General features: G+C 42.7%; 1 protein-coding gene across 2 annotated transcripts in view; it reads right to left on the reverse strand.

The window, feature by feature from the left end:
* Positions 1-12,622, reverse strand: part of EIF2AK1 (eukaryotic translation initiation factor 2 alpha kinase 1) — a 26,993-nt gene extending 14,371 nt beyond the window's left edge. The window contains exons 1-8 of one of the 2 annotated variants that reach the window (XM_061402239.1): positions 12,382-12,622; positions 4,822-4,980; positions 4,018-4,151; positions 3,313-3,350; positions 1,978-2,077; positions 1,335-1,415; positions 601-700; positions 14-74 (exon numbers count right to left, since the gene is read on the reverse strand). In XM_061402239.1, the coding sequence (XP_061258223.1) occupies positions 14-74; positions 601-700; positions 1,335-1,415; positions 1,978-2,077; positions 3,313-3,350; positions 4,018-4,151; positions 4,822-4,980; positions 12,382-12,499 (791 nt within the window). In that variant the 5' untranslated portion in view covers positions 12,500-12,622. The remainder of the gene's footprint in view (positions 1-13; positions 75-600; positions 701-1,334; positions 1,416-1,977; positions 2,078-3,312; positions 3,351-4,017; positions 4,152-4,821; positions 4,981-12,381) is intronic. The other variant, XM_061402238.1, reaches the window with a different exon arrangement.
* Between the last annotated feature and the right edge of the window lie 3,567 nt (positions 12,623-16,189).

Below are 16,189 nucleotides of genomic sequence, written 5' to 3' on the forward strand. Positions count from 1 at the left end.
GCAGCCCACGTACCTGGGGTCTTTCTGGTCGGAGATCACTTCCAGGGACGGCAACTGAAGAGAAAGTCTATCGGCTGAAGAGAAAAGAAGAGTCTTCAAAGCTGCTCAGTTTTCTAATTTATAGTCAAAGGCAGTGCTAAGAAATGTAACTCATACCAAATGAGACTACAAGATAAAAACGTCATACCTTCTGGCAAAATGCAAATACATCGAGCTGAGTCAAACGACTGGTGGATGTTAGGAAAGATAAACAGAGCTGTTCACCTATACGAGGGCTCAGTGAACGCGCTGGGCAGGCCCAGCAGGAAACATTTCAGGCTCTGTGGGCCCCGGGGGCCCTGCTGCCACTATGCCACGCTGCTTTGTAGTGCCAAAGCGGCGGGGAGCACGCACTCCTGTGACCCTGGCTTCTCACACTTTACTTATTGGCAATGAAATTTGAATTTCACATAATCTTTACAAAATATTCTTCCTTTGATTCCTTTTAACTCTTTAAAAATATATATATCAGCTTGTGGGATGCGCAAGAGAGGCAGGCCAGATGTGGCCCGTAGGCCAAAATTCACCAGCCCTTCAACTGTGTCTCCTAAAGCTGCTCACCTTGCCTGTGGGCCACGTGAACATGTTCTATCCAGGCCGTGTGATAGCCAACGATATTAGGATGCTGAAGACCAGCCAGCACCTTAACTTCCCGCAGGACCTGGAGAAGAAACATACTCAGAGCTGACTTCTACTGACAAATCTGTTACATATTTATGGTGTCAAATATGACTTGTTCCCTCTGTACGAGGAATCTAAACTATCTTAAAATGATGGGGATACTTTTGTGGGAGAAAAATGCAGTTGTTTAGCAACTAAAACCTTACATGCATATGGTACTTTACACTTCTCATGGTTCATACATAATCATTCTCTCATTTCATTCCTACAAGTCCAGCCCTCCAAGGTAAATAAACCATATTTTTCACCGCTATTTCAAGGGCAAGAGACAGAAGTGGCTTAGAGGACTAGGTCCTTTGCTCAGGACCACCCAGCATGTCAGGGAGGAGCTGGACCTGAATTGAGCATCTGTGTTTTTCCTAACAAGCCTGTTACACGTTATATATAAACAGTTTACTTAAAAAATTAACTTCCCCAGCAATGACCCAGAAATGTGGTCAATCTGAAGTGCCTATAAAAAAATTAAGTCTTGATGTTTATTTTACTGTAACGCATTCTTAGTAAATTGTTAATCCATACCACCTACTATTTGCCAAATACACACACACACACAACTCTTTCCAAAGGACCTAAATACTCAATTATTCAAAATAAGTAAACGTTTTAAATCATACCTTCATGCAGTCTGCTTTAGTTGCACCCTTAATCAGGATTTTTTTAATGGCATAGTACTGGCCATCTAATTTATTCCTGACCTAAAAAGTAGATGAAAAGATAAAGTAAACTATACCATTAAATTCCAACTGAATAAAGACAGTTCTTTTCAACTTGACCTTAGATAATCCAAACTAGTCAAAGAGATAAAATTACACTACAGAAGTGAGTCCTCTTAACTACATTGAGGGAAGTCAGCCGTAGTCAGCCAGACTAAAGCTTTTTCAAGTCTGAGAATGTCGTGGTTCTGAGAGTTGGACTGAGAGCCCAACTCCTAGAAGCTCTATGTTTGAAGAATGGGAATGTTCGCAAAAAAGCTCTGTGAAAAACAGCAGCATAAATAACTGTTTCAAGTAATACATTTTTAAATAAAAATTAACCATAGAACAGAACTCAAAAGGTTTCCAGACTCCCCTTAATCACCCAACGTAGTTAGGAAAAACTTAAAACCTGCCCACGTCCCTAACAAATGACAAATCTTAATAAAAGAAAATACACGATTTCTGGAAATTTCCTTTGAGCACTTTAAATGGGAATGAAAACATCTTCAAATACAACATGTTGTTTAGAGTAGGAAGTCAGAACGAATATGTAGAAAACCACCTTGTATACTCTTCCATATCCACCTTTTCCTAAGACAGCAAGCTCTTCAAATTCATTTAAGTAACGTGAAGTCTGTGCTTCAAAGGCTACTTCCCTTGCTCTGAAAGTTAAACATAACCAGTCAGTCAATACCAAAACATGAGAACCACAACATTCTAAGATAGGTCATGCTCACCATATTACTGTCCTGAGAAACCTCGTTTATCACTAAGCTGTAATGATTTAGAAAGGATGAGCTAAAATGAAATTCTTCATTCTCTATGAAGAAAGCATCTGCTAATAAGCAAATCAATAGCATAACAGACAGCAGAGATAACTTTAACTTAATTTTAAGTATTTTACCAGCAATTAGTATTCCAATTAGAAAGTATTATTGTTTTAAAACAGGAATTCTAAAGATGACTAACAGGCAGCAGCTGACTAGTTGAGTTCAGTGACAAATTTACTTAAATTTCTTTTTTTTGAATTACAAATTTTAAACTGTTTTATTAAATATCGCTTCTCATTCAGGAGATGTCAGAGGGGCCTGGGTCCCGATGTATAGTGAAGATCCTTGTTCTGGAAGCAGACAATATGGCATCCAAGCCTGGGGTCAGAGGTCAGTCAGATGTGCACATGGCAGCTGGGCCAAGAACCAGAAACTCCTGACTCCACTGCAGATTCCCTGGAATAATCTGTCATCCACGGAAGGGATCACCTATCAAGTCTCTTCTAGCTCTCACATCTTGGGATGTCTGCTGCTGAAGCTGGAGCAGGAACACAGCGCAGAGTCGAGAAGAGCCTCTGACAGCAACTTCAGGAGACGGGCATGTTCAACGCTTGCACTGAAGACACGGATCCAAATTTGCTAGAAGCTTTGACCAGCGCGTCTTACAGGAGCTCTGCTGCGGAGGAGCCGAGGGTCGTCCACCTGTACTCAGCAGGTCGCAGGCACCAGCTGGCACCCTCGATGGCAGTGGATGGTAACAACGTCCAGGAGTACCCTCACCACCGCAATCACACATCTACTTAAATTTCTTAATGGTTCAGAACAATTACAGGTTTTAAACTAGCATTTCCTACATGAAGTTGAAATTCAGTGGTGTTCCCCTGACAGGGACTGGATGTCAGTGCTCTGAATTAAGGGCGGGGCTTATAGAATCCCTAAAGAATTGGGGGAGGGGGTCAAAAAAAGAATGAGAAATCTTAAAAAGCTTTTAACTTTCATGAACTGCCCTAACTACATTATTTTGAATCCCAATACTAATTTCTGATTAATTGAGGATTACTTCTCCACACTGATTTCTTTTGAATCAGTTTACTTCTTACATGGTCATAAAACTACTCAACACTTACCTGATCTTCTGGATATGAGAATTATCCTCACAAGGACCCTAAAATCAAAAAATTGTTTTTTAAAAAACATTTTGAAAATTTCATGGAATAAGGAATCTACCAAAATCCAATGTTATATGACTACTCCCAAATGCTCAAATTAACATTTAAAAAAATACACCCACCCATCCAATGGCTTTTTCAAGATCACTTAAGAGTTTGCAATTAAAGATATTTCTCCCTGAAAGATCACTCATGAAAAAGCTATATTCTCGCCACCCAAAGACCAGGTTGAGACCCCTCTGCATGGCCGTCCTCAACTTCAGCTCCTGCCTCTCGTCTCAGCAAGGCCCACTCTGACACGCTATGTAGAGTTCACACAGCACCTCCCAACATTTTCTAAGCCCTCTACTCCTTGATGTTTCTTCTTAACACCACCAACTAACAACCTGTGTATCTTTCTTTTTCTATTGTTTACTGCCTCCTCCTCAAGGAACATAAGCTCCCTGAGGGCAGGGATTGAACCCCAACTCCTACAAGATAGCCTAACACACAATAGCTATTCGATAAATATCTGTTGAATAAACAAAGTTAATATTAAACCTGTTATATATAAAAAAAAACACCACGTTATAATCAGGTTTTCATAATGTTTTAAAATATAGTTCTCTTAAAATCAGGATGTTTTTTGTCATACACCGAGTACATTTATTTCTCAGTGCTTACCTGGCGAACTCTCTCCTTAGCTGACCTCATCAAATGTGTAATAGCTCTGTTGTGATGTAGCCGCAACGAGCTGAACTCATCGCTACAGGTGAAGGACGACAGGAGCCCCATTTTGATAAAGGTCTGACAAAGCACTGTAAGAATGTGGAAAACAATCATTAGAAAGGCCAGTGATAAAATGTCTCCCTAAGCACTGTGAGCTGTCACAGCAAATTCTCAAACCTGAGGGGCAACGGGAACCCCCAATTTGGAACCAAGTCAGCCACAAGCATGGGTACCCAAGCAGCCAGGCACCTCCTGCTCGCAACTGGCATCTGAAATGAGGGCAGTCTTGTGGACTAAAGCCCTTCAACTGCGGGAGCTGACTCGAACTTCAGGGAAACAGTGTCAGGAGTGAACTGTAAGACACCCAGCTAGAGGGTCAAGACAACTGGTCACAACTGTTTCAGGGCTTTGGTCAAGAACCGGTTCAGAATCAGTACCTGGAATTTTCATGTATCTGCTCACGAACTAAACCATAACGTATCTTCGAAAACTCTATGAATTATCACGTTGTAAATCAAAAAGACCTACCTTTTATTTATTCAGATACACCCAATTTTATGGTGATTAATCTTTTTTGGAGTTCCCAGCGATGACACTCATAAGGAATTACCCAAAGGAAAATACAAAGTAAATTTACAAGATGTATTATTAAGGTTTATTTCAAATTTTTAGACACAGGCTGCCTCTCAGACCCATGGCATTAAACAACATAGAATGTGTACAAGTTTTATTTAGCAAAGTTAATTCATTCTTACTGACATTTAAACACCTGTCTGGAACGAAGTGGGTTTGGCTCATGCACATGGCTCAGGTGCTCCAGCAGAGAAACCAGCAACAGTTGGTTGGCTACTGCAAAAGGGAAGGTGGGCTGCTGCAGGGGTCCTTTCAACACCTGGAGTTCTGCGGGAACATCAGATTCTGCAAGTGAAAACAGGAAAAACAAAATTTAAGAAATGGTAAACCAGGCAATCCTAAAGGAAATCAACCCTGAATATTCATTGCAAGGACTGATGCTGAAGCTCCAATACTTTGTCCACCTGATGGGAAGAGCACCCAATGCCAACTCATTGGAAAAGATCCTGAAGTTGGGAAATATTGAGGGCAGGAAAAGGGGGCGACAGAGGATGAGATGGTTGGATGGCATCACCAACTCGATGGACACAAGTTTGAACAAACTCCAGAAGACAGTGAAGGACAGGGAAGCCTGGCATGCTGCAGTCCATGGGGTCACACAGAGTCGGACACAACTTACCGACTGAACGACAACAAGCAGGTCTCACAATGAAAAAAAAGCAAATGCTAATTAGTAAAAGACTCTACTTAAATTTAAGGAAATAAAAAGCGAAACATTACTTTAGGGGACTGGAGTTAAAGACAGAGTATCTGGAATTGAGCTTTGAGTTGAAATCTGCAAGTCTGGAAGCACTGGCAGAAAGAGGCCACTGCAGGCAAGGAGGAAATTTTGGTTAGTGATGATGTGTGCAAAGGTAGCGATGAATAAATGGAAAATAAATCTTTCAGCAAGCAAACAAGCAGGAACAGGCTTCCTTCCGGCCAGGGGTACCAGAAGTCTGGCTGTGAAGAAAAGGAAAGGGAGGAATGACGGAACCTCTATGCTGAGTGTGTGCTACATACGTTTTGACCAGCTGTTTTATATGCACAATCTCATTTAGTCCTCACGAAACCCTATGTGACCGTTCCCGTTTTACAGATGCAGACGCTGACCCATTCAGAGGTTGAGGAACAAGCAAGCAGGCATCTCAGACAGACTCCCAAGCCTATCCTCGATCTACTAAACAAGAGTAAGCCGGCAGCTGAGTTGACAATGCAGAAGGTCGTAAGTTCTCGCGCACTGTTTATTAAATACATCATTTAATAGGCCAAAATCACAATGCAGGAAACAGGGAGGAAACTGTTCTGGACACGTGACGGGGAGCCTGGAAGGAGGCACGCGACCATCAACACCAAGTCAGGATGAGCCTAGCAGAGGGATTAAGTGAAGAAACATGGAGGGAAGAACAAGTCCCAGAGATAATAAGAAAGAAATGGACGAGCCAGGATTCAAATACTAGGAATGGGAAGGAGAGGTTAACGCAAGTGAAACCTGCTAAGAGGAGCTGTCGGAGGAAAGATGAGGCACTTCAAACTCTCAAAAGCTGCTGACCCAATCAGCTGGAAACACTCTGCAGAATGGGGCCCATTGTACCCTATACCTTCTATTAACAAAATCGACCCCATCCCAAACACTCTGCTCCGAGCATCTCTATAAACCACCGAAGGTCCTGGAAGAGCCAAGGTTTTTCAAATTGAGAGTTCATTCACCAATTTCCTCTCTGACCTGTAGGTGGGCTCAAAAAAGACCTGCATGAATGGCGATATGCTATTCATTTTAAATGAATTATTATCTGAGTATGAGAAAGAAAAAGAATGGAAAATGTGCCATGTAAAAACGTCTCTATATAAAGGTATCTTCAAGTTAAAACACGAATCACAAAATCAGATACGGTAATCTGTACTGTATGTGTCAAGAAAGAAAAGGCGACAATTATTTATACAGAGCTCTTACACGCCAGTAAGAAAATGAAGCACAGTTAAAATTCAAACAGGCTTAACATAGCTAGTAATACACATATATTATGAAACGGAGGACCTTAGAGTATGTGTAACACTGCTGCTGCTGCTGCTAAGTTGCTTCAGTCGTGTCTGACTCTGTGCGACCCCATAGACGGCAGCCCAAAAGGCTCCCCCGTCCCTGGGATTCTCCAGGCAAGAACACTGGAGTGGGTTGCCATTTCCTTCTCCAATGCAAGACAGTGAAAAGTGAAAGGGAAGTCGCTCAGTCGTGTCCGACTCAGCGACCTCATGGACTATAGCCCACCAGGCTCCTCCGTCCATGGGATTTTCCAGGCAAGACTACTGGAGTGGGGTGCCATTGCCTTCTCCATGTGTAACACATACACAGTAAAATAACCACAGGACCAGAGTTTGGAAACAGTGCTATCAGACTGGTAACTTTTTAAAAATTTATTTTTATTGAAGTATAGTTGATTTACAATGTTGGGTTAATTACTGCTACACAGCAAAATGATTTAGTCAGACATACATATATATATATTTTTTAACATCCTTTTCCATTATGGTTTATTATAGGATATTGAATACAGTTCTTTTGTGTGATACAGAAGGACCTTGTTTATTCATTCCATATATAAAAGCTTATCTGCTAACCCCAACCTACCACTTCATTCCTCCCACAAACCCTTCCCCTTGGCAACCATAGATTGGTAATTAAAGTTTGGAATCCTTGGTATGGTTAAGAGCACAGAAAACTAGACACTTTCAAACCCAAGGAGTAAGTGTCTACAACCTTTGGCAATACACTGTAGAATTTCAAACGTGCAAACCTTAACCCAACAATTCTACTTTTGGAAAGATAAACCAAGGAAATAAAGAAAACAGCAAATACCTATGTCCAAGGTGATCAGGGCAATACCTTAAAGCACTGAAAATTTGCTAAGTTACATCCAGTACTCTTGCCTGGGAAATCTCATGGATGGAGGAGCCTGGTAGGCTGCAGTCCATGGGGTCGCTGAGGGTCACACACGACTGAGCGACTTCCCTTTCACTTTTCACTCTCATGCACTGGAGAAGGAAATGGCAACCCACTCCAGTGGTCTTGCCTGGAGAATCCCAGGGACGGGGGAGCCTTTTGGGCTGCCGTCTATGGGGTCGCACAGAGTGGGACAGGACTGAAGCCACTTAGCAGCAGCATATATAGAATACTGTGTAGCTGTTGTATCAATAAATGGCCCTATACAGAAAGATAATCATAAATAACAATGTAGCACGTCAAAGAAGTAGGCCAACCAATAAGGACCTCTGGTATAGCACAGGGAACTCTAGTGAAAAAGAATGTATCTGTACATGTACAACTGAATCCCTTTGTGGTACACCTGAAACTAAAACAATCTGGTAAATCAACTATAATAAAATAAAAATTAAAAGAAAAAGCAGCAGGACATAAACTAGTAACACTAATGAAGGTGAGGCAAGACAGTTTCATACAAACCAACACAACCTTTCTGGTCACCATTTTAGCAAAACATATCAAAACTTTTTAAAAAACTGTTTTCTTTGACCAAACAAACCCTACTTTCATGGATCTATTCTAAAGAGATAATCATGTATTAACAAAGATTTATGAATATAGATATCAAATAGAGGTCAAACCCTGTGTTATTTCTAATGGTTAGAAAAAAAAGACAATTCTATTTTCCAACAACAGAGTGAAGATTAAATAAATGATAGTCCAGAATGTGATCATCTTAAAATAACGTTCTTAAAGGCTAATTTATCACAAGAAAATGCTAATATAAGCTCACATTTAAAAAGCAATCTGCTTATCAGACTATTATGATCACGATTTTAAAGTATATTTATTTTATAGCTATACTGATCTATATACACAAAAAGAATAGAAAGATCAAAACAGACAAAAGTCTCTGCCCCCTGTGCTTTCAATGACACATCGACGGAAGCTACAAAGAGTGAGATTACAAGTGAGCAGCAGTTTATAGTCTGCCTGTTTGACCACTAGTGTCTAGGCATCTACGTGGTATACAGCACCTCTCAGGAAATACTACAAACAAAAACAGCAAATTCTTAGCAGTGAGGTCTCCTCAGAGACGGGAGTCAACGGGACCTTCCCCTCTCCTTCCTTTATGCCTTTAAATTTTCTGATGCTTTCTCTAAACTTTTATCCTATTCAGACAATGTTTCTATCATCAGTTCAGTTCAGTTCAGTTCAGTCGCTCAGTCGTGTCCAACTCTTTGCGACCCCATGAATCGCAGCACTTGCCTTTTCATACTGTTCATGGGGTTCTCAAGGCAAGAATACTGAAGTGGTTTGCCATTCCCTTCTCCAGTGGACCACATTCTGTCAGATCTCTCCACCATGACCCACCCATCTTGGGTTGCCCCACGGGCATGGCTTAGTTTCACTGAGTTAGACAAGGCTGTGGTCCTAGTGTGATTAGATTAACTAGTTTTCTGTGAGTACGGTTTCAGTGTGTCTGTCCTCTGATGCCCTCTTGTAACACCTACCTTCTTACTTAGGTTTCTTTTATCTTGGGCTGTGATAGAAATCTTTAATCTATTCAGAATACCTTTCTTTGACAAATATTTTTAAATGTAAGATTCACCCAAAAAGTTGACCCTAGCTAAACCAAAACATACTGTTTGTAAATGGAAATCACAAACAGTAACTTCTGGGGGATGAGATCCTGGCTTTTTTAGTTTCTTCTTCAGACTTCTCTACCTTTTCAACATACTCTATAATGTGAAAAACAAAATTTTAAGTACTGAATTGCCAACAGTGGTGAGATTTTTCTTTTTAGGAGTGTTTTCTGCTTCTATACACCCTTATCCCTATCCTCTATGATAAGAAAATTCTACTTTTTAATTAAAAACAAACAAAAAAACGGTTGCTCATCAGAGTCAACTGAACCTAATAAGAAAGTGACAACTTTAAAAAGATGATGGACAGACACCCAAACACAGGAAGGAGCAAAACTGACAGGAAATGAAGGTGGAGGCTGAAAGTCTCTCACTTCAGTTATGGTCCAGAGAAGAGGTATGGGGCTGAAAGGAAAGGTGAGGTCAAGTTCTCCAGAAAGAGTAAGAAATATCCAGGCCCAGTGTGAATTAAGAGTTCTAGAATTCTGCCATGTAAGAGGGGAGTAAGACAAATATGAAAGGAATCATCTGATTCAACCTCCTGAGCAAAGTATGATCCAAATTAAAGACTCTGAAGGATTAATCAGAGGTAAAACTTTGGAAATACCTGTGTCAGATGAGAGAAGAAAAATTAATGAGCCTGACAACAGGTTTACTGTCGGCCCTCCTTCTAACTCGAGCTTTTCCACAGGGGCGGGGAAAAAAACATGAAAAAACTTTGATCAAAGACGGATGATGCTGGTTTGAGGAGAATCCCTACTCGAGCTGCTGAAGGACACAGGCACCGGTTCCATCCAGACTGTGACTTTTCTAATGCTACCACTGCTGGGCACGGTGACCTCCTCACATCAACAGACACCTGCTGAGGAGTCATCTACCTACTCTGTTTTTACACCAAGAAATTAAACTAGGATTTCTCACAGATCTAACCTTTCATATAAAAAGACAGTGTATGTCTGGACATTCTAGGCTTCTTTTTTCTCTGTGAAAGGAAAGGCAATATGTAAACACAGCCATATCATGAGTAACCAAAGGAGAAGGAAATTTTCAGAAGCTTATCAAAGATCACTCCCTTCAAGAATAATCTTCAGTGTGCAGAAAACCTTATCACAGTGTTACAGAACAGACTTGCCTGTTTACAGCAGGGGCTTTGACATAATGCTTTACATATTACTGAGCTACTAGAATATGATACATGTGGGAAAAAATCACTTTTTCCTTTAAAAAATAGTTATCTTACAGGCGTCCTATGTTAAGAGACTACCTAAATCACTATCACAGTCTCCTTTTGTTTCTCTTTATCAAGAATTGTAGGTAGTAATAAGGGTGAAAACTGAAGAATTTATGGAATAAATTAAGACCTTTTCAACTCAGCTTGCACCTTTAAATCCCCTGCAACATGTTAATATTTGTTTCAGGCTTCAACTTAATGTATATTCTCTATAATCACTCTATTTGAACTACCACAAAGTAAAAACCTTCCTGAATCAATGAATCATTCATTTATGGCACAATTTTATTTTTAAAATGGCCATGCTGCCAAGTTGCTTCAGTCGTGTCCGACTCTGTGCGACCCCATGGACTGCAGCCTACCAGGCTTCTGCGTCCATGGGATTCTCCAGGCAAGAACACTGGAGTGGGTTGCCATTTCCTTCTCCAATGCATGAAAGTGGAAAGTGAAAGTGAAGTCACTCAGTCGTGTCTGACTCTCAGCGACCCCATAGACTGCAGCCCACCAGGCTCCTCCGTCCATGGGATTTTCCGGGCAACAGTACTGGAGTGGGGTGCCATTGCCTTCTCCCTAAAATGGCCATAAACCCTACTATATATAAACGAGGACTTACTTTACAGCATGGGAAATTATATGCAATATCTTGTAACAACCTATAATGGAAAAGAATATATATACATATGTGTGTGTGTGTGTGTGTGTGTATGGCTGAGCTACTTTGCTATACACTTGCAATTAACACAACACTGTAAATTATACTTCAATTTTCTTCAATGCGTTCATCCACCAGAAAAAATATATTCTGAGCACTTGGGATATTTTTTGCTACTGGATTACAGAACAGAGATACCTATACTATCACCATCAATATATTTACTGAGAAAATGAAACTTTTAAAGTATTTTTAAACTATTTTTATAGTTATCCAATATCTAAGTAGAGCAAACAACTACTACCTATCATACGCTCCATTTTGGGCCCCTATTTAATCTTAGTTCTGCTCAAAATTATACCGCTGTCATGATCACTACAAATCCTTATGTTGATGTCTGCAAGGTCTCAAGCAATTACAAATGTTATAAGGTAAACGGTCCACACCAAACCACCCTCCCTTCTGACATCAACTGCAGTTCTGGAAAAGTTCCTGGTATCACCCTGATGTTCAAGAAAAAAGAAGGGGTTAAAAAAAAAACTGCCCAAACAACTGGTTACCACTGAAAAGCCTACTGCACTTTCATTAATATATTAGATATTTTGAACTGGTTAGACTCAACGTTATAAGCACCCTCGCTTTATGAACCACTTGAAGAACTTACGCCCTATCTCCTAGTAACCAAAAGCTTCAAGAAAACTTGGGGTTCTTCCTTAATAGAAGAGAATGATGCCCTTACTGTTTCACTATGAGAACTCTTCAGCTAAGCAAAAGTAAAGCCAAAGACAAAGAGAAGCTACCATGAAAACTCAACCCAAACTGCTAGGCGCATAGGGTCTGCCAAGTTGCAGTAGACTAGTTTGCAACGCTCAACCGCATCACCGGAGCCCCGGGGCTCAGGAGCTGGAAAACAGCCAGAGGGAAAACAGCCGGGCGCGTCGGTAGCCCCGAGCCCGCAGAGGAAAACCGCGGAGCAGAAAGGGAAACGATCGAGCGGGCTGCAGACAACTGTTTCAATACGAGCTCTCCTAATCCAGACGGCCCGCCCGCCCTCGACACTGCACCGCTGGCCCCGTTTCGGCCCGGATCCAGCCCAACTTGTCCAGGTCCTGGGCAGAACCTCGCAGCCACCTGCCGGCCCCGAGGATGAACGCGGACCGGGGCGGGGGCGCGGAAGGCCGCCGCACTCCGTGTTCCTCACCATCATACTTGGGGTCCGAGCTCTCGGCCGGGAAGTCGATGGCGGGCGGCGCGGGCACAGCCCCCGCCGCGTCGCCCTCCGCCTCGTGCTTCGCGGACCCAGAGACGCCCCCCAGCATCGCCGGGCGCGAGACGCCAGTCAACCAGATCTCCCGACAGCCAGCTTGACGCCGCCACACTCAGTGGCGTCACTCGACCCTTTCAGCGGTCGCCACCGGATCCGGAAGTAGCCCCTCGGAAGGCGGAACACCTGTCTCGCCCACGCTCCGAGCGACGCCGTCGCAGGCCACGCCCCGTATCGGGGCCAAGTCCCGCCTTTCGTGGAGAGAAGGATGGGCTGGTCCCGCGCCGGCGCAGCCTTGGTGCCGGCGCCCGCGGGGCTGGTCCTCTCGCCGCCGCGGTAGTGGCAAGATCCTTCCGCTGTGACCCGGGACTGCGCTCCCCGCTGTCCGGCTCCACTGCCCTGGGGACCTGAACACCCAGCTAGTCAGCGCTCTCACATCTCCCGCCAGGACTCCGGTGCTAGTCTAAAAATCCGGCGTCTGCAGGGACCCTGACCCAAATGTTTACTTTTAGCGGACACGTCGGTGACTTTGTCATTTGTTGTTGTTGTTATTTATTTATTTTAGAAAAATCAAAAGCATCTACAGGATTCGTCTCAACGAGAACTGAACCTGTTTGGGTGAACCCTTGCTGCTGCTGCTGCTAAGTCGCCTCAGTCGTGTCCGACTCTGTGCGACCCCATAGACAGCAGCCCACCAGGCTCCCCCGTCCCCGGGATTCTCCAGGCAAGAACACTGGAGTGGGTTGCCATTACCGTTCAGGTCAGTTCAGTTCAGTCGCTCAGTCGTGTCCGACTCTGCGACCCCATGAATCGCAGCACGCCAGGCCTCCCTGTCCATCACCAACTCCTGGAATTCACTCAGACTCACGTCCATCGAGTCAGTGATGCCATCCAGCCATCTCATCCTCTGTCGTCCCCTTCTCCCCCTGCCCCCAATCCCTCCCAGAGTCTTTTCCAATGAGTCAACTCTTTGCATGAGGTGGCCCAAAGTACTGGAGTTTCAGCTTTAGCATCATTCCTTCCAAAGAAATCCCAGGGCTGATCTCCTTCAGAATGGACTGGTTGGATCTCCTTGCAGTCCGAGGGACTCTCAAGAGTCTTCTCCAACACCACAGTTCAAAAGCATCAATTCTTCGGCACTCAGCATTCTTCATAGTCCAACTCTCACATCCATACATGACCACAGGAAAAACCATAGCCTTGACTAGATGGGCCTTTGTTGGCAAAGTAATGTCTCTGCTTTTGAATATGCTATCTATGTTGGTCATAACTTTCCTTCCAAGGAGTAAGCATCTTTTAATTTCATGGCTGCAGTCACCATCTGCAGTGATTTCGGAGCCCCCAAAAATAAAGTCTGACACTGTTTCCATTGTTTCCCCATCTATTTCCCATGAAGTGATGGGACCGGATGCCATGATCTTCGTTTTCTGAATGTTGAGCTTTAAGCCAACTTTTTCACTCTCCACTTTCACTTTCAAGAGGCTTTTTAGTTCCTCTTCACTTTCTGCCATAAGGGTGGTATCATCTGCATATCTGAGGTTATTGATATTTCTCCCGGCAATCCTGATTCCAGCTTGTGTTTCTTCCAGTCCAGCATTTCTCATGATATACTCTGCATAGAAGTTAAATAAGCAGGGTGACAATATACAGCCTTGATGTACTCCTTTTCCTATTTGGAACCAGTCTGTTGTTCCATGTCCAGTTCTAACTGTTGCTTCCTGACCTGCAAGAAAAGAAATGCAAAAAAGCAAAATGGCTGTCTGGGGAGGCCTTACAAATAGCTGTGAAAAGAAGAGAAGCAAAAAGCAAAGGAGGAAAGGAAAGATATAAGCATCTGAATGCAGAGTTCCAAAGAATAGCAAGAAGAGATAAGAAAGCCTTCCTCAGCGATCAATGCAAAGAAATAGAGGAAAACAACAGAATGGGAAAGACTAGAGATCTCTTCAAGAAAATTAGAGATACCAAGGGAACATTTCATGCAAAGATGGGCTCGATAAAGGACAGAAATGGTATGGACCTAACAGAAGCAGAAGATATTAAGAAGAGGTGGCAAGAATACACAGAAGAACTGTACAAAAAAGATCTTCACGACCCAGATAATCACGATGGTATGATCACTAATCTAGAGCCAGACATCCTGGAATGGGAAGTCAAGTGGGCCTTAGAAAGCATCAGTACGAACAAAGCTAGTGGAGGTGATGAAATTCCAGTTGAGTTATTTCAAATCCTGAAAGATGATGCTGTGAAAGTGCTGCACTCAATATGCCAGCAAATTTGGAAAACTCAGCAGTGGCCACAGGACTGGAAAAGGTCAGTTTTCATTCCAATCCCAAAGAAAGGCAATGCCAAAGAATGCTCAAACGACCGCACAATTGCACTCATCTCACAGGCTAGTAAAGTAATGCTCAAAATTCTCCAAGCTAGGCTTCAGCAATATGTGAACCGTGAACTTCCTGATGTTCAAGCTGGTTTTAGAAAAGGCAGAGGAACCAGAGATCAAATTGCCAACATCTACTGGATCATGGAAAAAGCAAGATAGTTTGAGAAAAACATCTATTTCTGCTTTATTGACTATGCCATTACCGTTAGGTCACCACAAAACGGGAAATGCCAGCTAGATTCCAGAGTGAATCAGTCTCATAAAATTTTCGCTGGTTTTGAGACAACTTTCAACTGAGGTGATTTCAAACCTAGAAAGCCTTTTCAAAGTGATCCCATGGCTACACCGGATCAACGGTGGTTTGAAGCCACTGGCTGCAAAAATCCTCTTTGCTCTCTGATGTCTCTGATGACCTGGTCGCTGACGCAATGCTGTTGGAAGTTAATTCTTAGACCGCAGATCAGATAGCATAGCTGGAATAAAAAGTCAATCAGGGAGTTTCCTGGCGGTCCAATGGTTAAGGACTTGGTGCTTTCACTGCCATGGCCTAAATTCAATCCTTGGTCGCAACTAAGATTCCACAAGGGGCCTGGTGCAGCCAAAAAAAAAAAAAAAAAAAACATTCCTTTCAGATTTGTGTGCTCAATCCCAGTGCCATGCGCAAAAATGGTATTGTTTAAGAATTGCATTTGAGGGACTTCCCTGGCGGTCCAGTGGCTAAAACTCCACCTTTCCAACGTGTCAGGGTGAGGGTTTGATTCCTGGTCAGGGAAATAAGATCCCACATGAATTTTTTTTAATCTACTCTTTAAAAAAAACAAAATGTGTTTGAACAAAGCTTCCTCATAGTCTACTGGTGTATTCACCCTGGTAGAAGCAATTAAGGATGTAATTCTCCAAATAACTCCCAGGGACTAGGGATTTGCCTTGCCATGCCCTGCTGATGGAACCGGGCATAGGCTTTCTGGAGGGTGATTTACCTATGCATGTGCAGAGCTTTAAAAATGCAAATACTTAAAAATGCAAATCAGAAGTATTTCTGGGAATTTATCATAAGGAGCAGGTTAAGACTGAGCAAGAAGATTTAGCTTAAAAAGTATTAATTGCAACACTAATTACGATACCCAAAACAGGACAATATAATTGGTTAGATAAATGATGAACATCAACCAAACTCATTCTGGTGGGAATATAATGAAGGCAACCTTTCTAGAAAATGACATGCAATTTATAGTTAAAAGCTTTTAAATAGGCATACATGTCTACCTATACTGCTGCTGCTGCTAAGTCGCTTCAGTCGTGCCCGACTCTGTGCAACCCCATAGACGGCAGCCCACCAGGCTCCCCCATCCCTGGGATTCTCCA

This window comes from Bos javanicus, chromosome 25, assembly GCF_032452875.1.
Source record: "Bos javanicus breed banteng chromosome 25, ARS-OSU_banteng_1.0, whole genome shotgun sequence".
Taxonomy (NCBI): domain Eukaryota; kingdom Metazoa; phylum Chordata; class Mammalia; order Artiodactyla; family Bovidae; genus Bos; species Bos javanicus.